This window comes from Heterocephalus glaber, unplaced genomic scaffold (genome assembly GCF_053883595.1).
Source record: "Heterocephalus glaber isolate CG9 unplaced genomic scaffold, H.glaber_assembly_v1.0 deba00001613, whole genome shotgun sequence".
In the NCBI taxonomy this organism is placed as follows: Eukaryota; Metazoa; Chordata; class Mammalia; order Rodentia; family Bathyergidae; genus Heterocephalus; species Heterocephalus glaber.
Genome location: NW_028258384.1, coordinates 38,274,460 through 38,302,451, shown reverse-complemented (window position 1 = coordinate 38,302,451; position 27,992 = coordinate 38,274,460). Strand labels below are relative to the sequence as shown.

Genomic DNA, 27,992 nt, shown 5'->3' with positions numbered 1-27,992 from the left:
CTAGCAAACTCTGCAACTTAGCAAGACCCTGTCTCAAAATGAAAAATAGAAAAAAAGGGCTGGGGTTGTAGCTCAGTGCAAATGCTCTGGATTCAATCTCTAGTACCCAGTAGCAAAAAAAATGTATGTACTCAAGTGCTATACTGTAGTACCAGTAATACCTCATGCTAATTTAGACAATTATCTCCTCTCTAGGTTAGTGGACAACTTAATTCAGATCTAATAATAGACATGGACAGTCTACCTTGAGAAAAGTAATCAGTTAAATATTTCACTCATGGATTATTCATCAGGTTGTTGGGGTTTCTTGTTTTTGTTTTTAGTGGTGAATGTCCATGTTTCAGTTAGGTTAAATAAGAATTATAATAATACATTTTCTCTTGTATTTCTAATCTCAGTCAGTGGCACTGTCAATCCACACACTCAGTAGCCTGCTGAGAAAGTCATGGTTGACTCATTCCTTACTTGTACCGCCCCCATGCAGTTACCTGTCAAGTCCCAGCCCCTTACCCTTTATCTATTGACTTCCTAGAGATCTTCTGACTTTATCCTTTCCTTATTGCTGCAGCTTTCATGGGTGCTCATCATCTTTTGCCTGGGCTAGTCCAACAGTATCTTAACTGGACTTTTGTTTCTTGCTTTTGCTCATTCCTTTTCAGACCCTACCCCTCTATCACAACACTCCAAGTACAGACCTGATCAAATCATGTGATTCTTGGTTTAAGATACTTTGATGGTTCCCTAACATCCAAGGACAAGGCCCAAATCCTTGGTATGGAATGCAAAGTTCCTCATGATCTCTCTCCCGCTTCATTCTCTATCTCATCTTTCACCACTAAAGCCTTAGGCTCTGACCTTAATAAACTAACTGTAATTCATGATCAGCTTCTACTTTACAGTTTAGGTGCCTCTCCTATAACTCCAATAAATCCTTCTACCACCAATATTTTATTCAAGTAACACTGAATAAGTTAGAGTTCTTAAACACATGCCTTCAAGTCTTCTTTACCTGGAATGTTCTTCCCACATTTTCTCCAGACAAGCTCCTATTCATCAGCTTAGATGTTGTGTCTCCTAGGAAGCCCTCCTTGATCCCTTGGAATAAAGTTAATAACTCCCCTTTTCTCTAAAGTCTAAACAGAATCATTAATATATTTTTCCTCTCTCTGTTTAGCTCTTGCTGTTTATCTCTATCGTTAATACATAATATTTCTATTGGTTTGACATCCTCTTTCAGAATATGTCTTAAGGACAAGAGGCATATCTTATTCACTTTTGTACCCTCAGTGCTTTTTCACACAATGCTGTGGATGGAGTATATCAGACACTCACTAAATATTTGTTGAATTAAACTCAAATAAAATTTTTAAATGCCATATAGTTCAAGGTAGGTCAAAGAATATATTTTTTGAGCAATATCTATAGAATTCCACCAACTTAGCAATTTCTGAGTCGCTCTTTTATTTTTCAAATTGTCAATCAGATTTCCATATCACTGAAAGTCAACCTTCTGCAAGCCAATTACTAATGGTTAAGTGCCTGGATCATTTCTTTTTAATGAAAAGTTGATTTTTAAAGTCACTTTGAAACCATAGTTTTACTAAGCAGTTTATAGTTTTCTAAAACAGTTTTACCATAAGGATGCTGAACAAACTCTTTTCTATGCACTGACCAAAAGCACATAAACTTCAGCCCAAACTACTTTCTGAATTATGATCACTTCCAATTGGCAAGGTTTCATTTATAAGGCTTTATCGTAGTAAATTATTCAATCTTTAGTTCCACGATATGTGGAGAGAAAATAACATCTGGAAATAAACCCTTTCATGAGGATTACCAAATGACAGCCATTTTGGTGAGATTCTGTTCCTGCATTTAACTGCTATTCAAATAAAATGGTATCCCCACACCCATTACCTTTGACAGGAGAGTGTGTGCTGCCATCTACTGATACTAGTTAAGCAAGTGTACAGTAGGCCTTGTTTACCATTCTGAGTTATAAAATAAGCTTTTAAAGTGGTCTCTTACACTTTAATAATTTGCTTTTAAAAATTACAAAAAAGTAAAGGAAAAACATTGTGACACAATATGAAAAAAGTGGGAAAAACTATATCAAAATCAAAACAAAAAAATGATAGCAATATCAGAACAATTTCCTGCCACAGCAATTTCCTAACTAGAAAACAAATCATTCATTTTAAAGTACAAGGTTTTAAGAAATCACTCTGGTATTGGAAAATAGGATTCATGCTGTGGTTTCAGGGGGAATACTTGGGGAGAGGAGGAGAAAGAGGAGTAGATGATTGTGAGGTCATAGAGGGAGGCTGAGGACAAATTTTCTGCATTGCCCAGTTTTGCTGACAGCACCTTTCAAAATTGTTCACTAGAATATACGGGTTTGTTTATTTTCCAACAGGCCCAGACAGACCACAAGGAACAAGCCAGACCAAGGCTATTTATCTGTGTAAAACGGAAAGATGATCAGTCCATTTCAGCCACTAGTGATACCTTTTTCTGGGCCCCACAGTCAGTGTCTCTATGGAACACAAACAGCCCAGTGGCTCTATGGTTTGGGTTTCCCACCTCCTCCAGGCAAATAGATCCCTGAGACAGAAGGTAAGGAGGCTGCTGTTTCCTCTTCCTCATGTTTGTGGGAGCCACTCTGCTGTGGACTGCTGGCCTTTCCTCCACATCCCTGCCACCATCTCCCTGTCTCCAGCACAGCCACTTCCACTGTCCCCAACCTCTAAACAGCACACTTGATTCCCAGGTCTTCAAGGACTTCTGTACAGGGACCATACATAGGAGATTAGTTTCAATTTCCAACACTCTGTTCCACTGTAAGACCCTATTCTTTCACTTTTTGTACTGAAAAATATAGTTACTTTGGTTTTGTAAAACTAGTATGATAATTTTATGCTACTGTTTAGTGTGCTAGATGTCTTACATATTTTAATTCATTTAGCTTTCATAAAACCCCTGGTATGTAGGTTCTATTATTATCTCCATTTCTCAGATGAAGTAACTAAAGTTCAGAGAGGTTAAGTGACTTGCCTAAGTACACACAGCTAGTCTGTGTTTATGATTCAGATTTTGGTATGATTCATTTCAAAGCTTGTTGCATTGTATTATGTTACTAAGGCTTTATACTCATGCAATAAAATAATTATCATGTATTGAGCACCTACTATGTGCCAGGTACATTTATGAGGTTTTTACATGCATTATTCTTCATTATCAAATGTTATGAAGTTGGTACTATTATAATCTCAATTTTTCTTTTCAGTGGTACTGGGGATTGAATTTAGGGCCTTCACACTGAGTTACATCCCCAGCCCTTCTATTGCAATTCTCTTCCCGAGTCTCCCAGGGTGCTGGGATTATTGGCATGCCAGCACTATGCCTGGATTAATCTCAACTTTTTAAATGAGGAAACAGAGGCTCAGAAAAATTAAATAATTGGCTCAAAGTGATACTGCTAGTACAAAAGGTCTGTGATTTGAATCTGGGTTTTCTGACTCTGACTCTGATACTGTTCTCTTAACCATATGAGGTCCCTAAAATACATCCTGTAGACAAAGCTCTAAAATATAGTTAGGATTCATGTCTCCACTTGACAGCTAAGAAATAGAGGCTCAGGTTAAATGACTTGTCTAAGGTTACCCAGTATTTAAGTGGAAGAGAGAAGGGACCGAGAAGGAAATAGTGGAGTGAGGGCCGGAAAGCCCAACTATGCAGACTTGATAGTAGATCTGCTTGAATCTACTGTTTAAGAAGCTCTTTTCCATTTCTCTGCAAGTTCTCCACTGAGACCCACAAATACAAGGTAAAGTTGGCAGTCATAGGGCTAGAAGGAAAATGATTCTCTCTAAACCCAAACATAAAGTCCAATACAGAAAAAAGCTATATAATTCTTAATAAATATGTAATCTTGCTGCTTTCTCCTCTTCATCATGTTGCTCAAGGCAGAACAGAATAAACAAAAAATCATAAAGGCCATAGCACCAGTACTATTGCAGTTTATGAGGAAAGCAAGATTTCTACTCAGGAAAATAATGCTTGTTTCTCAACTAACTTAAAAAAGTATATAAAGCATTTTCATTATAATAACTCTATTGAGACAGTAGATACTAAATAGTGGTTTCTTCTACTAAAACAAGGCTGCAAAGATTTTAAAAATCAAACATAATTTTACAGATTATGTCTATGTGTACAAAATATAGAAATAAATTTGGGAAATTGTCTCAATAATTGAACTTAAATTATCCAGGTGTTTCTTTCATTTCATCTTTCTATTTTTACATTAATAGTTAGGATATGCAGAAGCAAAGTGGGTTACGGGAAAAGTGTAAGCTTTGAAGGCATACAAATATGAAATCAAACTCTGGCTCTGCCATTCAGTAGTTTGGTAACTTGGTCACTTACATTTTTTAAAGCTTGCTTTCAGTGATCTGTAAAATGAGGACATTCAAATCTACTACAAGGATTATTGAAAAGAATTAACCTTGCAATGTATATAAAGCAGCCAGCATAGAAGGTACTTGGTAAATGAGAATTATTATGGTTGTTAATACAGCAAATGGTTGATGGAAGGATATTTAATTGTGTAAAGTCAGTTTGATAAAGTCCAGGGATTCAAGTTGGGAGTGCTCACTGGCAGATACAACCCCAAACTTTACCTTTCCAGATCCGTGCAGCTCCACAAGTCTCAAGTTCAGGACCACTGACTTTTTGAGCTGAATAATACTTTGTTGTGAAAGGGAAAGGAAGAGAAGCATCCTGTGCACTGTAGGATGCTTAGAAGCACCCTTAGCCTCTATCCACTAGATGCCAGAAACACTCTGAATTGTGACTACAAAAACTGTCTTTAGACATAGTCAAATACGCCTTGGAGAGCAAAATGGTCCTAATACCACCTCTGTAGAGCCTCCCTGTGGCTTACAGTTGGAATTGCTCTCTTGATTTTTTCAGAATTTTTAGCTTAAAAAATTACATTAAAAGAAATAGCCTCTTTTTCTCCAATTGTATTATTCTATTAAATGGTGTCTTTAAAAGACCATGGTATGTTTCTTGATGACAGAGAATTATCTTTCTATTGTGTCTTCCAAAGTTTTTTTTGGCATAGAGAACAGACATTAGGAACTCACTACATTCTCAATGAGCATTTGATGACAGCCTTCATATACAGACACTTACTAGGAGTTGGACATATAGGAAAGAAAGACATAGTTCCTGCTGTGGGGAAGATCACAGACTAGCGAAGGAGACATACTAGTATGATGTGATTTTTTACTATGATAAAGGTAGTAAAGAAGAGAAGCTCTTAACTCAGATGGGGGGAGGCAAGGCAAGCTCCCTTGAGGAGGGAAATTTTAAGCTGAGTTTTGAAGGATAAGTAGGAGTTAGCCTAAGTGGGAGCACTGATTGCTAATATCTAGCAATTCTGACTGAGTTTAAAACATATGATTCACAGAGCTTTAGCTCTTTTTAGCAGAGAACATATTTTTTAACAAATCTTTTTCCCCAGAACACTGACTATAGCATGAGTGTTTGTAAAACTGGGACAAGTATGGGTGCGCAAGCATATACAGACCAATGAGACAAGAGACTGCTAGTATTTTCTAGCTCTGCTTTGCTCCCCACATAGAAATGCTTCTGAATTAATGGGAAAGGTCACAATATTTGTGGTTTCAAGTTTTGATTGACTATGTTTGGCATGAAGTTGATTTTTCTATCATGATCCATTAGTTGGAGCCCTTGTAGTGTGATCATATTTCATCAGACCATTTCATCTCTTTTGATGATATACTCTTAAAACTTACCACTGAGTATGTTTTGTCAAGTTTTCACTGTAATTTACTTTTTCAGGTGAAAGTATTTTGTTTCTGTCAAATTAAGAGTGTGAGGGTGGGAATGATCCTAGTATGTATAATAAGTCCCAAACTTTTCATCTCATGACTGAAGTGACCCTGGAGTTCACACAAACAGATTCAAACTTCTAAAGAATAAAGTCTGCTTCTAAATGGTTTTGGAGAAGCCCTCTCTTGAAGAAAATAATGATGGCAAAAAAACTCACTTAGCTTCTCTAGGATCTCCTCATCTGTCATCTTGGATTTCTTCCTTTGGCGATCTGTATTTCTGTACAAAGTACTGGAATTGGCATTCTCAGCAGAAGGTGGTGTGACTTCTTTATTTGGTGCTGCTGGTGAAGCAATGGATTCAACCACAGAACGAGTATAGATCTAAAAGGAAAAAAAAGTCCTACACTTAATACCAGAGGCCAAAGGACAAGTATAAATTTATGGCACTGTCATTTCAATGAGTTTTCAAAGATAAGTTATTATCTATTTAAAAAGAGCTTCAAGTACATTCAAGTACACTGTCACTGACAGATCTCGAGAGCTAGTCTTTGGAGGTCCCTATACACGGCCCTGTTAGTTCTGGTCTTGGTGCCTCTGTCTATGTCATTCTTCCTGTCTGGTTCACATGGATTTCCTTTCCTATCTTAACTTCTGCAGCAGGTTTTATAACTTACAGCTATTTATGTTGTGTTTTGCTATTATTGTCAAATTATTTTATATGATAAATTTAGTGTCCTTGAAAAGAACTGTCAAAACCAGGGTTGCATCCTATAGTCTAGTTCTCGGAACACAGGAGATATTCAATAGGTATCAGTTGATTTATATTCTATGTTCCAAAAGGCATCTTTTGAATCATTTAGAAATAATGACTTGTGACTTACTGATTTTGTATGCTCTGGTCTTGGTGCAATAACAGGTGGGGGCTCATTGTCATCTTCTTCCTCCTCCTCTTCTTCGTCTTCTTCTTCAGATACCGGAGGAGCTAAAGGAGGCTCAGATGCTGTTTTTGTACTCTTAGGACAAAAAAAGTTTAAAGATCAGATATTTACTCCTCATTGTTTTTCTTCAGAAATTCATGTATGGGATAAAAGAAAACAGCATCTTTTACAAATGAGCAGAACCATCTATAATTTGGTGGGCAGGATCTGCTTACATTCAGAAATAAATTCATGTCATGGTTGAAAGGTCCACAAAATCTAAAGAATTATTTTTATTTTTCACTGAGCTCAAAAACAGTGATATATTTATTCACTTAAATTGTAGAGTTCAATATTTTTGAAATCAATGAATGCATTAAAAATAAATTGACACTAAATATTTGAATCTATATTGAGTACATTGTCAATTTGCTGACTGATAGTTTGTCAATTTGGAAAGGGTAATTTTCTGCCTAAAGGTCAGAGCATGCACATGGATATGGTATTAATACAGCTCTGTAAATACTCACTAAGAACAAGCAAGCCAATAAATGTTTCTTCCCTGTCCAGCCTCCTGGAAAGAAGCACTCAAATAGTAACAGACAAAAAGATCTACGGAATATCTACCTGCATAAATAATTGCTCAATATTAACCTACAAGTTAACAGTAATTTGCAATTATTTGTAAACTGGAACAACACTACCAAATTAACAACCACCATGGTACCTAGGGCCTGTTCTTGATCATTCACATTAATGCATGGGGCACAATGGTTCCAATGTTACATTTTGAAAGAGATATGGTCATAGTTCTCAATGTGTGGTTCCTAGATTAGCACCATCAAGGAACTTAGAACCGCAAATTCTCAGGTTCCATCTAGACCTGTGAATCAGAAATTCTGAAAGTAGGGTACAGCAATTTGTGTTATAACAAGCTTTACAGGTGATACTGATGCATGTTCAGGTTTCAGAACCATCAACTGTGGTATATGTATGCAGTATCCAATATGGCAGCCACTATCCACATATGGTTATTGAACAGTTAAAATGCAGATACTCTGAATTGACATGTATTATAATTGTAAAAAAATCTTTGGCATTGTATATTTGATAGGAACAAATTGTAATATATTTCAATAATTCTTTTTATATTTATATGTTGAGGTGCTAATATTTCCAATGTACCGAGGTAAAACTATACTATTAAATTAATTTCTCCTCTTTATTTTTGGTTTTTAATGTGTCTACTAGAAAATTTAGTTATACATAGTTTACATTATATTTCTGTTGGGCAGTGCTATTATGGGACAGTGTTATTATTTTTGTTTTGTTTTATGTTTTGCTTTCTTTTTTATATTTATCTTTCTGGTATGCCATTGGGTGTACCATCCAGGACAATACTATCATTAATTTTTATTCTCTGAGAACAAAGCTCCTGAAGTAGTTATAAGTATCCTATTAACAGACTTATTACATTGAATGACCTCAGTCCATGGTTAAAAATCTAATATGGATTTTGTATAATCATGTGAATATCAACAATAGAGTAGTACGATGTAAATATGTATTTGATCAGAGCCAGCTAGATTTATTTATTGTGAGAAGGAACAATATGTAGAATGTATCAATAAGTAAATGAAAGAATATTTGACTTCCCTGATACAGATGCTGAGTGGTTTGTAGAATGAAGTGTAAGTATCTACTAGACATCCGTTTTTTATTTATACATCTATATGAAATGTGATTAAAAAATTGTGAAAGTTTAATTTTAAAAATGTATTATAGTAAAAGATATACTACCATTTATTCCCGTCAAAATACTCCCCTTGCTTCCAGCACACTTCTTACATCATTCTTGCCACTTTCTGAAGCATTTCTGAAAGTTCTCTTTTGTAGTTATCATTAGTTGCATTGTAATAGTTGCCTCAATGTCCTGAATTCATTCAAAATGTTTACCACGTATGATCATTTTGACATTTGGAGAAGAGCTAAAAGTCACATTTTGACAGATCCAGTGAATAAAGTGGATGAGGATACATTGTAATGCTTTTATGAGCTTGCCTTTCCATTAGATGGCACTTGACAGCAGCATTCATCATATTTTTGATCACACCTTATAAAGACACTCATGAAAGAACACTTCCAGCACTTCTTCCAGAAAGTTCCAGAAAGTGGCAAGAATAATAGGATAAGTACGTAGGAAGTGAGGGCAAGTATTTTGAGGGGGATTAATGGAAACATCTTTTACTGTAATATTTTTAAAATTAAGCATTCACTGTATATTTTAATCACACCTCATATTCGCTCTTACTATACCTATAAATACTGGGCTATTATATTGCATTATGGCTATATATAGCAACATAGGTTAATGATAACAAGTTTCCAGATTTAAAAAAAAATCACTTTCTTATTGTGAAACATTAACTCTTGAGATTATTTCAATGGGTACCAGGGAGAAATTATTTTTAGACAATTGGTATTTGCTTTGATATTATGCTCCAGAATATTTTGCTCTATCTTATGCCTGCACCTAATCACTGCACCTTAGTAGAAGGGCAGACCTTTCATATAAGCTGAGTACTTACTTACACGAAAAATGGTGCTATTTTACCCAGTAGGCGATATAAACTTTGCCCAGGGATGATAAGGTTTATGTGGGTCTATGAATGTGTTTGAGGCCAGAAACAAATCATCAGCCCCCAAAAGCCACACACACAAAAAAATCTAAATTAACTAATATCTAATTAAATGTCTTTAAGTATAATAATGTGTCAATTATTTAAATCTAGCATTTATAGAAACTACATTAAAATAAATTATATGGTAGATTTTCTTATTTAGAAACAATTCTTTAGTATTCACAATGATTTGTCAAGAAATTAGACTTAATCATAAATTAAATGTTCTTTTAACCAAATAATTTCAAATTCAAAAATCTTTTCAGAAATTTACAGCAAAAATAAGAAAGTGGAATATGGGAGTCCTTTAATGTGTTTGATACATATATCAAGTCTTGATACTTCATTAGATAAGATCTATCTGAAAAACGTCACTATTTCTTAACACTCATTCTTTATTATCTTTACTATTCTATCTCCAAGGATGGACTCTGGAGACTATTAGAAAACCTGAAGGTTTTTGTCCTCTGAAGGTTTGTGGGAGAAGATTGAGATGTATATTTCTGATTACTTTAGATTTAACACAGTCCTGCCAAATTAGCTGGTTGTCTGGAAAGAATGTGCGGACTTCAGTGGACAGTATATTTTTCTACTGTGGTTAGTCCACAAATCATTACCTCCCCCACAATCCACCTAACACACCAATTCTTGGTACTGAGTACTGAAATTAACATAATTTCTTGACTGTGCATTAGAAAGTACCAGGAACAGGCATATATTCCTATTCCTGCATAAATAATCATGCAATGGGACATAATTACTTTTCCTTGTGTTAAATATCAGGACAGACATATTTTACTGTTCTTATGTTAAACAACAGCGAGAATAAACAAAAATAACTTAGCCTGATACTTTGGGAAATACTTGTTTCGAGAAGATTATTGTAAAACAACTAAAAGCATTGATTTTTTTGACTAACAGTTTGTTCATGAAGACTCACCTCAAGATCCTTACCTTGCTATATTCACCAATCCAAAGCTATTTTACTATAAACAGGGCACAATCTTAACTTGCTTCTCTCTTTTCAAGTCCTGCTTCAGAATTGGATAGTCTGGGCCCTAAGAGCCTATATTATTTCCTTATGTCCCCTCTCTAAGACACTCCTAAACCTCCGTATATAATGCTGTATCTTTTTTCTGTACAATTAATAAATTTAGTTTTGCTCAATGAGTTTTCCCAGTGGTTTTTTTTGGAGTCAATGATGTAATATTTCCACACCTTTCCAGGCTGAGAATTACTATACCTAATTTTTAAAAACATTTTTATTAGTACATGTTTGCAGTACATAATGATTACATTCATTGTGGGGAGTGGGTCCATGTACATAAAAATTAAGATGGGTTATGTACATGCACTATATCTAATTTTTTAAACTTGTAAAAACATACACAGATGCAGAGTGACTAAGGGATATTTTTTTTAAAAATTGGATTTTTTTGAGACAGGATCTTGCTATGTAGTTCAAACAGGCCTTGAATTCATTATGTAGCCCAGGCTGACCTTGAACTTGAGGTGATCCTCCTGCCTCCATGTCTGGCTTCAAAACTGGATATTCTGACATGCTTATGATGCCACACATTGATTGGAGCATGGGAGGTAATTCTTAACCTGAGTAGAGTCCTGGACTCTGAAAATTTTGAAGGATTTGGTTTATCTTCTTAGAAAAATACAGGTAGAGACATTTTTCCATGTAATTTCGAGGGTTCATAGATTTTCTAATGTCATCCGTAGACTCCAAGTTGTGAACCCTGCACTACAGAATGCACCAGCTAGAAGAACTACCTTAGGAACCTCTCCTTTCTTTGAGCTGCATTTTTAAAGGCCAAAGGAATTGGAAGGATTTTGGATATTGTAGATAATACAAAATGTGGTTTGGCAACACTGTTGGTACTTGTTTAAAATGCAGCTTTCAGAGTTCCATTTCAGTCCTACTCTGGGAATTTGAATACTGAAATCTGCACTTTAACAGACTCCCCAGGCAATTCTGGCACACCCCGAAGAACCACTAATCTAGATGGACAAAATGAATCAGAACTAGGCAGGGAATTTAGCTCAGTGACACAGCACCTGCCTGGCAAGTGCAAGGTCCTGAGTTCAATCCTCAATCTCCCCCACCCCCTCCCCCCAAAATCGGAACTAGGAACCAAGAAGAGTGATCTGTCAACTGTAAACACAGTTTCTCCAGGGCATAAATCATGACATTCATATTACTGTCTTTATCTTCCACTTAGAATAATAGCTCAGGATTCTAAATACATCACTTCATTCTCAACAGTGTAATCAAAATATGATATTTAAAAATTAGCTTCAAATTGAAGAGTATATCCCTGAACACTATGTGGAATTTAAGATACTAATATCAAAGAGACTATGACAAGTGAGAAGTAAAACATCTGAAGCTATGGGAGGCATCACTGAATTTAATACTAATTGCACAGACATCAGTTTAAAACATTTACAGAATACAAAATTGCTTCTATATTAATTCTTACACTTAATTACATTAATTTTTATGCAGGGTCCCAAAACTTCTCATCAGTTCAGACTGTATTTATACAGATTAGTCAGCCCCATTCAATCAGATCATGTAAGATAACTAGGTCTACTGGGACAGTGTCTAACACAAAAAGGCATACACAGTATGAAGTGCAGTCTCCCTCTAGAACCATAATAAAAAGACAAGGTGCAGTTTTCTATCCCAAGTGACTAAGTCCGATTGAAGTGATCTTAACTGAACTTGAGGGTCCAATTCAATTAATTCAATCAATAAGAACCCAGCTTTAGTCAAATAGTTTAATCAATTATCTCTACTCAGAAGTCGCACCTAGCTTCAAATTCAAACTGTCCAATAGGAAACCCAACATTTCCAATGGGAACCTGCTTCTCCTGAAAGATAACATCTATATCTTTTTATCCATTTTAAGCCTAAAATCACCTTTGATCTCATCCTTTCTTCCAACAGCCAATTAATAACGTAAACATCTCTAGAATTTGGACCTAGTCTCCATTCCTATTGCCATTACCTCACCTCTAGCCCTCATTATCTCTGGCCTGGATACTTGCAATATTTCCCCAACTAGTCTCCCTTCATCTAATCTCACTTTCTGTTCCTAATTCATTCTGGACATTTACTATTAAAATAACTGACCTACAAAAATAATAATAACAATTTCTTTCCTAGGATACTCAACCAGGACTGCGCAAGTATGATATTAATTAGATTAATGAATATAAAGTATGTGTAGGTCATGGAATACTGGCATTCTTTCATACTTTCCTATTTCCTTCCTTTTTGTGTTATTTTCAGTGTGGCCCAGGAAGCTGTCATGGCAAAGAAACAGGAGGGGAAATGAGAGTTGGGTAAGAGAGTCGTATTCTGTTCTATTTTGGAGAATCTCGACAAGATACTGAGTCTCAGACAACCTACATATGTGGAGAGAGCTAGCTTTTCCTCTTGTTGCCATAGAAAAATAAAAATAGTAACAGTTAATGTTTAATAGACACATATTATGTGCTAGGCTCTATATTAAGTACATTATATTTATTGTCACATTCAATATTCACACAAGTCCTGGAAGTTAGATCCCATCATTATTCCCATTTAACACTGAGGAAAAAGGCTCAAGGAAGCTAAGCTACTCTCCCAAAGTCACACAGCCAGTAAGTAGAGGAATCACATTAAATTCCTATGCCCAATTGTTTGCTTTGTTTTTTTAATTTCTTTTTTCCTTTTCTTTCTCTTCATTTCCTTTTTACTTTTCCATTTGCTCCCGTTTTTTCCCCTATCCTTTCCTTCCGTTTATCCTCTAGCTCTCATTCCCTCCCTCCTTCTCTGTGCTGAGGACTGAACCTTGGACATCATGCATGCTAAGCACATGTTGTACCACTAGCCACACTCCTATGCACCTTTTCATTTTATTTTTAACTTTGGTAAGAATATTCACACTGTTGTACAACCATTACCACCATCCATCTCCAGAACTCTTTACACCTTTCCAAACTGAAACTCTTTACTCATTAAACAATTCCCCATTCCCCTGCCCCTAAACTTCTGGCTACCACCATTCTAGCTTTTGTCACTACAAATTTGACTCTATGTATCTCACATAAGTGGAATTATGCAGTCTTTGTCTTTTTGTGGCTGGCTTATTTCACTTAGCATAAGCTTCTCTATGTTTATACATGTTGAATAATATTCTATTATTTGTATATATAACATCTTATTTATCACTTCATCCATTGATGGATATTTGAATTGCTTCTCTTTTAGCTATTGTGAATAGTGCTGCTACAAACATGTGTATAATATTTCTTCAAGACTTTTACAATTCTGTGTATATACCCAGAAGTAGATAAACTGGATCGATGGTAATTCTATTTTTTAATGTTTGAAGAAGTGTCATACCATCTCAGAGATTTTACATTTTGCCACTAATGATCTACTGTTGTTACACTAGCAGGCCAAGATGAGGTCAAGCAGGTTAGTATTCATCATTTATGAGAAGAAAAAAATTCGGTTAGTCATCCATGACCCTGAATAAATGCTTAGGGGACTTTTATTAATTTCAATTATTATAACACTAAGTAAGCAAATGAGACAGGAAATAATTTTTATTAGGATATCAAAATGAAAATCCACAGAAAAGGAAATCTCATCAGAGCTGATTTTGTCTAATATATTTAGTATTCTTTCAGATGCCACAGTACTTCCAAAGATTAGTTTACATATTTTCCAGTACATTTTCTGATAAAAGCATGTGACTTTGGGCAAAGTTCATTTCCCTCAATGTATCTTAGTTTGTTTGAACAAATGACACTAAAAAATGGGATGTCACAAAATAGAACAGTAAGTTTATCTCTCTAAACCTGTTTCTTCATTTGTAAAATGACGACAATGGTTAAGACTTAATTGAATTATAGGGAAGATTAAGTGAATATAAAAATAATATTAGCCCACATTGCACATATACATTCTGTGTTTAATAAAGAGAAGTTCCTATTAATATGATTATTTTCCAAATTCTATATGTAAGAAAAATAAAAACATTTGTGCACATAAAGACAAATGAATATATGTTTTTATGGTAGCTTTATTGGTAAAAGCCCAAAACTAGAAATAGTCTAGAGAATCTTCAATGAGTGAATCATCAGTGGTACAATCATACCATAGTGCACTACTCAGCAATAAGAAAAACAAGCTATTGATGTACACAGCAACTTGGATGAATTCTGAAAGAATTATGCTAAGTAAAAAAAGCCAATACCAGAAGGTCATACAATGTATTATTTCATTTACAGGAAATATCCAAAAAGGAAACTTTTTAAAGGCAGAAACCAAATTAGCATTTGCCCAGGGGTAGGGTAGCAGTGGGTAGGGATTAACTCTAAGTAGTCAAAAGAGATGTTACTAAAGTGCTGGACATGTTCTAAAACTTGATTATGATGAGGGTAACACAAGTATATAAATTTACTAAAACTCATTGTACCCTTAAAATAGGTAAATGTTTATATCTAAATTATACCTTTAAAACTGTTTTAAAAGCATTTTATATCTAAAAACAGCATAAATGCAATTATATTCTGTTGGATCATAGGAAACATTAATCATGAAAAAGTTTTTGATTTTTCACTTACTGAAGGATGTGCTGCTATATATCCATGGGCGCTTTTATCTGAAAAGTGAGAAAAAAGAGGTCATCTTTGTTTCATGAGGACTATCTCATTTAGGCATATTAAAAAAAAAGCAGAAAAATAAACCAAAACCCGGCATGTCTTGAGCCAAGAATACATTCTCCGATTTAGTATTAAATAGATATTATGACAAATGATAGTTTTATCCCTTAAAATAGTTTACACCATTCCATCCTCGCCATATTCTCACCAAGTCATTGTACAAACCTCAGTGAAGTGAACCTCATTTATATGGAGGAATGTGAAGACGACCTACTTCTGATTGTTATCAGGCTATTCATCTGTATTACATTATTTTTTTCTCCTTTCCCCTCTCCCTTTTCTCCTTTCTCCCTCCTTTCTATTCTTTCCTTCTGTCTTCCCTTCTGATTCTCTTCTTCTCCCTGCCCCCTATACACTAGAGCATTCAGAGAAAAATATGGTGAGTTTTATTCAGCTCAGTATAGTGCAATAGGTTCAGATACTGTTGAGTTTTAACATAGTTGTCAGGAGTTGATCTTTGTAAGTTAAGAGAACTTAACATACAAAAATAAAAATGTTAAACAGCAGTGGCAATTCTTTGGGAAAGTGAAGCATATCAATGGTTATTCAGAAATGATTTCTTGAAAACATTTTTGGTTCTTGTCACCTATGATTGTAACTTGAAGCGCACCTCCTGATTTCCTCACATTAAACATTGTTTTATATGTCAACAGGATCTCTTAGACATTTTATTCTACATGGAAGACTAGCATAAAAAGTTTGCCTTGATGGCTTTCCTTTTAGGTTTTCAACATGGTGCAACAGCTAATATCAAATCAAAAAGTCCCATTTAGCATGTGAATTGTCACATATATTCAGTGTTGAGCTTTGATGTTCAATATGGTCAAATCAGACACACCTCTCATTTCAAGTGTGTATATGCACCATTCTCAAACAGACTTCAAGTTGGCCACGTGTAGAACCTGATGCCAAGAAGTAGGAGCTTTTTATGGCTGGGGTATTAATGATAAAATTCCCTTCTCTCTTTAGATATGAAATAAATTGTTCTAGAGACACAACCTAGATCGTATTTTTCAAAATGCAAAAGTATTATTTGGGATATGTTTTTGGTTGCTTAAAGTGCAAATTTAAATATCACATTTCCAAACAAAGGCCACGTCTACACATTAGGCAAATGAAATCAGATTTGGTAGTAACATGGCAATTTCAATCACTGTAAATAATAAGACATGGTTTCTGTTCTTCGGTCTTATTTTGGGATATGATGAAAATAACCTGAAAACCACAAAATTTATTTTGCATCATCATGGTACAAATCAATGAACCTATGGGGTAAATTTACAGCAACTATGGTTTGATTCATCTATTTCTTACTTCATGAACATAAGGCCTGATCCTAAGTGACAGAGGTCTTCATGTCAGTGAAGAGACCAAATAACTGTAATTGCTGATTCAAGTTAATCACTATGGATTCACTGAACAATTTCCTTATTTGAGTTCTAAAAACACCCAATGAATATGTATCTCTTGTCATCAACCTCAAGTTCTAACTTATCTTTCGGTTTAGTTATACTGAGCCCATTTGAAGAAGGTACTAGAACCGACTTCAAATGTCCCACAGGCATTTTATTTTAAACACGAGTCTCTAAGTTTCTAGTTAATTCTTAAATTTTTAAAAAATTAATTTTATTGGTATACTTCAGATACACATAGTGATCACATTCATCATAGGGTATTTGTAACTGTACCTAATGTATCTTGATCCTTCTTTTTTCCCCAATCCCCTCCCCTCCCTCCAATCTCTCTTCCCCTACTTATTTACAAAGCTTTGTTTCTATTTTTTTCCTTCTATTCTCTTTTTTCTTTTTCCTTCCTTCCAATTCTTCCATTTTTGATATTCTAAAATTTCTCTTACCTCCTGATGTAAAGCTCATGTATTTCTGGTTGTTGACTGTTTCTTTGGAATCATAGAATTTGAGAACATCTAAAACAGCTTGTGGGTTCTTCTTCTGTTCCAGTTTTGTTATGTTGGAGGTTTGGAGTAATCGTGCCCATTGTTCAGGAATTCCCTGTGGACAGCCAAAGGGAAAGAAAGGCAGCTCAGAACATTAGGCAGCAGCATGTTCATGTTCCAGTAAAGTTCTTCACCAAGAAGCCCATGCTACCTGTAGGATTACACTTGGGAAACTGAAGTTACATTCTAGTTTTAACGTTAGTAACTTAATAATGCAATCATTCTCTTCTCTAATTCAAACACATAGGTAAAACTAGGATCCAACTTAAAAAGGGTGGGTGGGAGTATGACTGTGATTGAAAAAAAAGTGCATGAAAATCACCTCCATATTGACTCTGCTCATCCATGAAATGATGTTTACAGCTTAGCTTATTTTTTTCTGGTGACTCAGGGCAGACATAGCAAGACTTCTCTAAATTTGTGCACAGCATAGTATCGTGCAGATCAATGGGTTTTCTATGACTGGAACAACAAGCTGTTTCTGGGCATGTTGTAATCAGAAGGTATTTTAGAATAAAAGGAAAGCCTCACCCTTGGTCAGTTTATATTTTGTGATTACAAAATGTAATTTTTTGGGTCCAGAGCTTTAATATACAGCCAAATTGGGAGGAGACAAAAATAGAACTGTGGAGGAGCAATAACCACTGAAATGCTAAATACTAACATTAATACTGCTTTGGAGATTTCCACTGCAGCTTTATCCAGGGCATGCCCTCCTCTGCTCCTCCCCCCCTTCCTCCCCACTTCATTTATTGTCCACATAGAACCTGGGGACTATGAGAACCATGCCAAAGCCTTCTGAGAATTTGCAATAATTTGAAGCATTTAGAGCAGAGAGGAAAGAGTATTTGGCAATCTAACCAAGGAGAATTGCAAAAATTACACAGAGAGGTTAGTTTTATATTGAGTATTCAACATTCTTTCCTACAAGTTCAGCCTACAGATGTCCCCATTTCAAAATTATCCAACCTCCAAGAACAACTTGGAGAGAGAAGTAGACACACTATTCCTGAAGTGCATCCAGACACAATTTACGTGGCTTTGTCCTATGAAGTCTCGGCAAAACAATGTGTGACGTGGGCCTCCAGAGTTTGGGAATGACAACAAAAAAGTGAGATAAGCCAAGCAACAACTCTACTGCACACACATGAACCTGCTGCTGCAGTGCTATGACATCTCAAAGAAGCACTTTGATGCAAGCTTCTTTTGGGCCTGTGACGCACCTCTGGGAGCTTCCCTGGGCACATCTGTGAGCCATAGAGATCTGGCTGTAATGGACGTAAATAAAGAAAGAAAAGAAAGTTAAAACAGAATGTGGGACAACTTAGAAGGTGGGAGGAAATGAAACCAATGGGTCTGAATGGGGAGAATCCCTTTTAAAGTGGGGCGGTTATGAAAATAGGGAGGTATTAACTAAATCAGGGACTGGACAGGCTACAGGACAACAGATTTAAGAGAACAGAGAAAATGGCAATGTTCCAAAGTTTGGATGTATAATTCCACTTTTGGCCAGATGCTTCCTCCATAAATGGGCAATAATAAGAATTACCATTAAACAATTGGAGAAATTTCTAAAAGCAGAAATATGAATTTTGGAGGGAAGAAGGATGGCATCATGAAAAGCTTTGGCAATAATTTGTAAGTTGTTTTTATAACTGGGTGATCACAGGTAGCCAATGGCCATGTGATGAACTTACAAATTTCAGTTCCCAATTCTGGTTAACCAATTTCAATTTCACATTGGAAGAGGCTATGTGGCTAAAACTCAAAGGACAGCTATGTGGCAAGGCTCAATTTTTGTTCTCATTGATGTGATTCTTCTGCATTTTGTTGTTAAAGTCATGGCTGGCTTAGAAAAAACTAGAAAAGGGATGTTCCTACACAGCCAGACTCTATGTTTAAGTTTCTTATACATTTAGACCAGGGAAAGGGAAGCCATTTTATTTCAAAACATATATGAATAATTTCCATTTTAATGCTACAGTACCAAAATCTCACTTCCCACAAAATAAAGTCAGATATACAGTAAAAGTTTTGTCTAAATAAAGATATCTCAAATGCTACAGAAACATGCTTTGACCCAACTGGTTTGATTTGATATGGGATATAGTTCCTTCATTCCTGGCATTTGGGGTTACTCCAAGCACAGTGAAACAACACTTTTACATGCAATCATCACACAGTTTGATGCTAAAGCCTTAAGCCAAAAATTGGAATTCAGGAGCCCATGCATGATCCCAGTTCTGATTCTAAGTGCAATTAATAGCATTTGGTTAATACTGTACTGGCCAAAGGAATTATTAAGTGTTACAAATCCAGGTATGCATTGCACATAGCCACTAAAGCAGACTTCACTGGCATGATCATTACCATAAATCATTATAATATTTGAAGTTATTATACATTTCCATGGCTCTTTGAAACTTTTGTGATAAATAAACTTTTGGTTGGGCTGTATCACTAGACAGCAGCAAAAATGCTGTCAATTGCAGAATATCCTCCAGACAAGTATACTTACCACATGACTACACTGCTGACATAATTTCATTTTTCTAAGTTGAGAAAAACCAGCTTATCGATGAAACTTGACAATCATATTTCAATTTATGCCACAAAGGCACATAATCATAAAACCATCTCATGACTTCAAGTTGACATACAAATCCCAAAGTTAGACAGCTAATAGAAACCTGGGAGTTTAAGCATCAGAAGCAGGAGTACATATCATTGCCTGACCATGTATAGGATAAGAAGTAGATGTACATCAAGCTGGAGATTATCCATTATAGCCCAGGAGAGTGGCAGCATGATATAACAGGCCAAGCATTTATATTATCATAAGAAATGATAGTTTATATCACTCATACCATTTTCCCCTCTGATTGACTTGAAGCGACCGTCACAGGTCTAGAGGTCTGGAAAGGGGAGTTCTAAAGTATGTGGGACAAAAACGGCAATATAAAGGATAAGGACTTGTAATAATTTAGTACTGAAAATCTCACCTCGCGATGTAATTTTAGCTTTAAGGTCCAAGTATATGACCAGATATACAAAGTTATATGGGCCAATTAGCCATAGAATAATCACCAAACAACACACCAAACCAGTTTCCAAAATTAAGAGTAGTAGAACCTTGTAAGGCAACTGGCTAAGACAATTCAACAAATTGCTCAAACTTCAATCTCAACAATCACAATAATCAAATTTAGTAACATCCCCCAAATGCATAATGACTTAATGATACTGTAGCAACTAGGATTCAATTCTAAATTCTGCCAATAAAATGATTTTTAAAAAGCTTATTGTCATTTGGTATTTTTAAGGTTAAACATAATAGCATAGTAAATGTAAATCACAGGTTAAGATAGTAAAAAAGGCAGAATTGGGCATCTTTAAAAATAATGTGTTGACAAGTAGTTACAAAAGATAAAGAAGGCAAAGTACTTCAGATTTCTAAATTTAGCCTCTATCCATCTATCTATCTATCTATCTATCTATCCATCCATCTATCTTAAATTTGTATCAATGGACTGCTTCCAAACAGCTGCTTTACTTCATATTGATTTGGAGGTGAGGCTTGTTTGGTTTGGTTGAGCTGTATCAAATTATATTTTTCATGATTGGAAACACTGCCAATCATATGTCTTACTCCATCCATCTCTGATTGATTCACTGGGTCCTAATAAACAACAAAGTGAAATGGCTGCTGCTGTAGTCATCAAGGTGATGATGATTCACTTTCCTTCATTTCCATCAGAGCCCAGGAAGAACAACAAGAAAAAGACCCACAGATAGACTGAGTCATAAGATGTCAAGTAAGTTGGAAAATGCGGACAGAATAAAAACTTGAAAAAGAAGCTAAATGTCACATAATATAACCAACCAGTGAAGATTTTCAGATCAGAAAAAACAAGGAAGAAAAAAAGAAACAAAAATGTGTAATGACAATAATAAATCATGAGACATGTAAACAAAAGAGACACATAGGGGAAAATAGGTCAAAACAGGTAACACAAAGTTCTTAAAAATAAAAAGACTCAAATTTTGTATGTCCTCCAGAGTCAGTTTCATTAATTTGTCTTCCAAGGTACTTCTTAGGAGTTGTCAAATTTATTTCAAAACAGATTTTTGTAATATGCTTTCTATATCCTTTTACATTCTGTAAAATCTGTGGTAATGTCCTCTAAATTTTGATATTGTAATTGTAAAAATGTATAATTGATATTGTGTAATAGGAAGAAAAGGTCTAAAGGAGTAGGGGAAGTGGGAGGGGTAGGGGAAAGGAAAGAGGGGAAAAGAAAAAATATGAGAAAAGGAAAAAAATGGAAACAAAGTCTTTTCAAATAGGGAAGGATGGAGGGGGTGAAGGGAGGGCAGAGGAAGGGGAAAAAAATAAGAACCAAGATTCATCATGTAAAGGTACAAGATCCCAATGATGAATGTAACTGTATTTTATATCTAAAATGTACCAATAAACTTAATGAAAAAAAATTAAAAAATAAATAAATAAAAAGATAAAAGTTATTAGATAAAACTTCTATAAAGTTTAAAGGATTTTCCTGTTTCAATTTCCAGAAAAACACTTACAAACACTTACAAATCTCTAGTCGTGTTGAGAGCAGGGTTACAATTTCTAAAGGCAGCTAAGAGAATATTCAGACAATATAACAAAGGCTGTGCTCAAACTCAATGGTATTTGAATGTCTCCAACTCTGATGATGAAATTGGTTAAATACTATCTCAATTTTACAGTGGCATTAATTCTTGCATTCTCTTCTGCTTGCTACTGAGAATGAAGAAATAATCTCCCCACACAACTTTAGGAGGCCCAGATGTTTACTTTGTTTCCATTTTTTTCTTATTGTTTATTTCTAGAATTAAACAAATAAGATAATATGTCTGTCAATTCAACTACATGGTTTGCTTCTCCAAATCAAATCGATTTGCTTCTTTTTTTCCCACTTAATCATATGACACAGTCTGTTCACTAACCATCATTTTTGGAGGCAGGAAATTTATTCAATATCTATATTTCTCTCAGGTTTAATAAGCCAGGAATTGATGGTGATAGTCCTAGCAAAGATTTTTTTTTTCTAAATTCATTCAAAACTACTCATTATTTCAGAATATACATTTTAATTAAACTCCTTAATAGCATAGAAAAAAATAGTTGAGCTTCCTTGGGACATATTTCTAGCACCACCTTTTCCCTCTCCCATCTCAAAAAGGAAGTGCCCAATAGTTTTTTTAAAAGGTATATATAAAATGGCATCATACATCTGAGATCTTGTGTTATTTGAGCACTACAAATATCCAAATAATGCCTTGACCTATAGCAGTGATCTATCCAAAGAATTCTTATCAGTATTTCTTATGAATTACTCATATTGTATATGTATCTGCAAAGTAAGCACTAAAACATACATGATATATCCATCAATATTTCTTCCAGAAACATGGGGCTTGTTTTGGATGTCTACAAAATACACATATTAATAATCCTAAAAGAAAACTATGTTTTTGCAATCACAAGGAAGATCAGACCAGTTTTACAGAGATTTTTCATTAGCGTGGTTAGCCAATCTGGAGTAATTCAGGTCCCATTGTAAAACCTGAATTATTCAGATAGATTGTCTTCACTGGCCAATTTGAGTAGATTACTCTCCGATTTACTTCTCATGATAAAGAATAGGTTCAGGCAGGGTCTCCTTACCAAAACTACATTTTCTGTGCCAGGGTAAATGAATATTTTCAATGAAGTTGAAGATTATACAGTGATCAGAAATTTTTGTTAAGATGGACAAAATAATGTTGCCAATGTTGTTGTCACCTTCTATTTTCATCTGTGATTGTGTAGACAGAGCCCATTTTGCTTGGGATCATCAAATAAATTCAGTCTGATATTTTGGGACATGGTCATTCTTGTTTGAAACCTATTTTCACAAATGAATTTACAAAATGAAATAAGGAGCTTACTTACAGTGAATTCCCCGGTGACTGCATCAAACCCCACATGAATCGTATGCTCAAAGTCTGAAGGAAGAGAGATCTCTGGGCGTTCTTTCTCTTTCTTCTTATTGGCTAAAGGCAAAATGTTAACATGTATTTATTTGGGGTACAGTTTTTGCTTCCATAAATTGTACAAGTAGTTCATCAAAACAATTATAAAGTTGAAAGAAAATTGATTCCAACAAAATTTTAGCAATACCTAACTCCAGAAAATTCAATTTTATTTGAAGAAATGGCTGAGCTTGATGAAAAAGATTATGTCCAAATGATGAAAAAGTTCCAAAATGCAATTCAAACAAAACCCTTATCAGACTGAATTATGTCCTTTATCCATGTAATGATGTAATCAACAAATATCTGCATACATTGTGTTTAACTATCTTTGTCGAATCAAAAACCATTTACTAAATAAGAAACTAATCACACTCAAGTCAAGCTAAGGTTTAGTATTAGAAAAAAAGAATAGGAAAGAAAAAATACTTTAGTTATCTATAAGAGTGTTAGGAATTTTTCCATTGTCATCTATAAATTATTATCAAGAAGTTGGAAAGTCTTTAATTTACATGTTTGCAACATGAAGCATATTTAGCCTTCTTTTTAACAAAGATAATATTATAAATCAGGGATGTTACACATCTTTCTTTATCTTTCAAACTATTTTTATTAATTTCTGGTAAAAGTATAGATTGGTGCTTTTTACTGAATTAATTTTATTAGTTTTTAGATACCTCAAATCAGTTCTTTGGTTTACTCTAAGTTCATAACAATATTTATATTCAGTCATATTAGCTATTTGAAATTATTGCCCATTTCAAGTAGCAGATTTTTCATAGTGACATAATTATGAACAAAAGTTTTGCTAGTTAATAAGTCAAAAGCCTTTAAAGATACAATCACTAAAGAAATTAAATTAGGAACTGTAATGAAATTAATATATCTGGAAATAGTCCCCAGGAGGAAAGTACTATGGAAATACTCTAAAATGACATCTAGTAGCTTCCATAAAAGTCATACCAACAGATTTGAGAATGTACCTCTGATAAGACTGAATTCCACACTGAATAAATAATACTCACTTTCCTAATACCAGGCAAGTCAGGATGAACTTGGTTTACCCAGATGAAACTAGATGTTTCTTTGGCCTGAATTGCAGATGACATGGAATTAAACTCATACATATTACATATTTTATAAATTACCATGAGAAATTTTAAATTGAAAATCTTTAATATTTATTATAAATTTTGGTGCTCGTTTACACTTTTAGTTTTTCACAACAGAGAAACTATGTGGTATTTACACATGTGTGTCCTATTTATTTCACTGAAGAGTATGGCCTCAATGTGCATCCATTTAGCTATAAATGTCTCTAGTTTCTCGTTCTTTATGGCTGAGTAGTACTCCAATTTAGAAAAAGAACCACATCTTCTTTATCCAGTCACCAGTTGATGAGCCTTTGGGCTGTTTCCAAGCTTTAGCTATTACAAACTGGGCCACTATAAACAAGGGTGCCCATATATGGCTGTGATATGATGCTTTTAATTCTTTTGGGAAGATACCCAGTAGGGGAATATCTGGGTCAAGTGGGACCTCTAATCCTGGTTTTTTGAGGTATCTCTATATTGATTTCCAAAAGCTACTCTTATGTCTTCTTTGCCCTTTGCACTCTCTCTCTCATTGTTGGGTATGTCTAGCCAGAGGACAGGGAAAACGTGCAGAAATATGGAAATTTAAGTAGTGGGAGGGACTATATAGGAGCAGAAAAAAAAAGTTGGGGGCAGAGGGACAAGAGTCATTGAAAGCCTTTGTCTGGCTATAGGATACATTTAGGACTCATTTTTTAAAAGTTCATGTATGTCATCTCACAACCCAGCACGGATTCTGATTTTATAGTAAGTCTACTTTATTGAGGATTATCCTAACAGTCAATTTAGAGCTTTCTATTGGTGTGCCTAATTCCTCTGCATATGTGTGTATGGCAGTTACCATTTATACTTGTTCAACCATGACTTCTTGTTCAGAAAAGCAAACAGAACAACCAGCTTTCTGTGCTGTCACGCCACCGAAAGTATCCTACTAACTCTCATCATCTTTGTTTTACTTTCTCTGTTCTCCTATCCATACTAGACACAGTTAATTACCTCTCTTTCCACTTTCTTGACCTTTTCTGAGTTTCCTTCCTCCTTGGCAACTATTTTTTCTCTTGTTTTTTTTTCTGCCATTTCTAGTACAGTCTTTGTCTTTCTGCAATTCTTTCTCTACATTCACTTCCCCTGGATTGAATCCACTCCCAGATATTAACTCATGTTAGCTAATTCCCTAATCTATGGTTGTCAGGTGTGGATCCAGATGCTGTGGGACTAGACACTGCATGTAATTTGTGAGAAACCCTCCTTTCACATAAATACAATACAAAATTGGTAGGGGCCTCCTAGGGCTTTGGAAGAGTCCCTGGCAAGTGAGTAACTCTAACAAAGCACCTTCATTAGCTTTGTAATTGCCAGCTCTTGGTAATCTTTTGGGGTTCAAAGTCCACTCTGCAAAATTTGGAAAACAACTGTGAAACTTCTACTCATAAAAAATTCAATATGCACACACACAATTTTGCATATGCTTTCAGAGGTTCATAATTCCCTACCTTCATCTATACTTCCTGTCCTTATACTAGTATGCATTCATGCCCTCTCTTGTCAGCAATAAACTCTTCTAACTTAGTAGTATTTGCTGAACATTTGTAATATATTGACTTAAATGTAAACACTCTACATGGGTTGAGTTATACACAGAATTCGCTTAAGGGTATATCCCTAGAAGGCCACCAGATTGCCAGCCTTACCAAACCAATCATGCCATTCTCTGCATTCAAGATCAAATATAACAGGCAGGAAAATCAAACTTGTTCCCTTTAAGTGTTCCCTATCTCAGTAAAATGACACCACTAACCATCTAGTTGAGAGGCATAAAGTTTCAGACTCCTCCTGCTTTGGGAGGTTCTAAGCACTGAAGAGATTATGATCCTCCTCGCTGATGTATAATTAAAATAAAATTTACATTAAAGCATAAAAAATAAGAAGTCCAAAATATTTTGATATTTCTATGATGACTGAGTCATTTTAAAAGCTATATAACCCAAATCATAATGTTTTCACATTTTCAGCACCTTTAACTTCCTGGGTGCCATAAGCACATGTTTACTCTGGCTACTGGGCAATTAAGCATGGCATAGATGCCAAAACCAAAGATTTGGGAGTCACCTACTTTATTTCTATGTCAATTAGTCACTAACTTTCTCTTTATCTCCTAAACTTGTCTTAAATCCATCTTCTTTCTTTCATTTCCACAAACCACTATTTTAGTCCAAGGCATCAGTATTTCTTGGTCTCATTGTCACCAATTTTGTCCCCTCCAATTAATTTCTCTACTCTATGATCCCTCATTACCCTTATGTTAAAAGTTTATGCTTCTTTATATGATATTCAGGGACCTGCAGGATTTATTCCTAGCTTACCTCTCCAGCCTTTACTCTTACGATGGACCCTGCTATTTGTACACATATCTAAATACTTCATAAATGACTGGGCTTTCTTTTAGCTCATAGCTCTATAAAGTTTTGCTTCTTTCATCTGCCTCCTAATTCAGTGTGGATTGCTCACATAAGGGTCCTCTCTCTCTCTCTCTCTCTCTCTCTCTCTCTCTCTCTCCCCCTCTATCTCTCTCCTCTCTCTCCCTCCTTCTCTCTTTTCCTTCCCTTCCTCTTCTTTCCTTCCTCCCTCTCTCTTCTTTGTCCTCCTTCTCTTCCTGTCTTCTCCTTCTCTTCTTCTCCTTCTCTTCCTCTTCTTCTTTTCTCCTTCTCCTCCTTTTTCTTTTCCTCACCTCCTCTTTCTTGTGGAGACTAAATGATATAACCCTAGACATACTTTGCACATGGTAAGTGTTCCATCAAGCACCTCAAATGTTAGCTAGACAGATATGTAAGGAAGAAATAGCAATCTAGTGCTGGTTAAGCACAAAACCTAGAATATATACTGCTATTTCTATGGGAACATGAAAAGAGCAGCATTTAACTTTCTGCTGAGTGAAAGACGTGTCAAGGAAGAGGAAGCTCAACAGTGAGTCTTCAGGAATAAGGACTGGAATGGATTTGGGGTATAGCTTAGTGATAGAACATTTGCCTTGCATGTACAAGGCCCTGGATTCATTTACTCAGCCTAATCTGAATCTTGGGCTAAGACTCAGCCTGATTAGTTCTACATTTGTATTTAAATAGAACAGAAGCCCAAATGACTATCCTTTTCTAAGTGGATTTCCATATGCTATTGGAACTCTGAACAATGTCACAGATTGTTGACTGGACTACAAAACTGTGAACAACATTTGGCCTTGGGATCCAATGGGTGTGCCTGAGTTTTGACTGTCATTCTACCAACTAGCTAATCTCTTCAGTTTCTTGACAGTTTTCTTTAGTCCACTACGTTGTAAACAAAGAAACATCCTCCAGTCATTTATCATCTCCTTTATACCCCATATTCTTTCCTTTTTATTGGCCAGAACTTGTCCCATTAAGAACAAATTCTCCTACACCTTCACTCTTATTATTAAATGGTCTCTTCATTGCTTGCAGAAATTTCAATTATGAAGCTAGATTTGAGAACAACTTCAAACCCTACTGTCCAATGAGGATATCCACTTCTTGGATAATCCTTGCAGGTGCTCCTCATACTTCCCTATCTCAAGTCCTTAGGGTTGGGGGAATGAAGAAATTAGGATTTCTCCTATTTTAGTCCACATTGTCTGAGATCTAATACTTCTACACTTGTCTAGTAAATCCTTTCCTCTT

At 35.2% G+C, this 27,992-nt stretch overlaps 1 protein-coding gene across 10 annotated transcripts in view; it reads right to left on the bottom strand.

The window, feature by feature from the left end:
* Nucleotides 1–27,992, bottom strand: part of Pak3 (p21 (RAC1) activated kinase 3) — a 308,173-nt gene that overhangs the window by 42,763 nt on the left and 237,418 nt on the right. For 6 of the 10 annotated variants that reach the window (XM_004861431.3, XM_013078346.3, XM_013078348.3 and 3 more), the window contains 6 exons: nucleotides 23,127–23,227; nucleotides 18,370–18,414; nucleotides 17,048–17,201; nucleotides 15,094–15,131; nucleotides 6,743–6,874; nucleotides 6,077–6,242 (listed from right to left, as the gene is read on the bottom strand). In XM_004861431.3, coding sequence (XP_004861488.1) covers nucleotides 6,077–6,242; nucleotides 6,743–6,874; nucleotides 15,094–15,131; nucleotides 17,048–17,201; nucleotides 18,370–18,414; nucleotides 23,127–23,227 — 636 coding nt within the window. The remainder of the gene's footprint in view (nucleotides 1–6,076; nucleotides 6,243–6,742; nucleotides 6,875–15,093; nucleotides 15,132–17,047; nucleotides 17,202–18,369; nucleotides 18,415–23,126; nucleotides 23,228–27,992) is intronic. The other 4 variants (XM_087196763.1, XM_087196762.1, XM_087196764.1 and 1 more) reach the window with 1 other exon arrangement.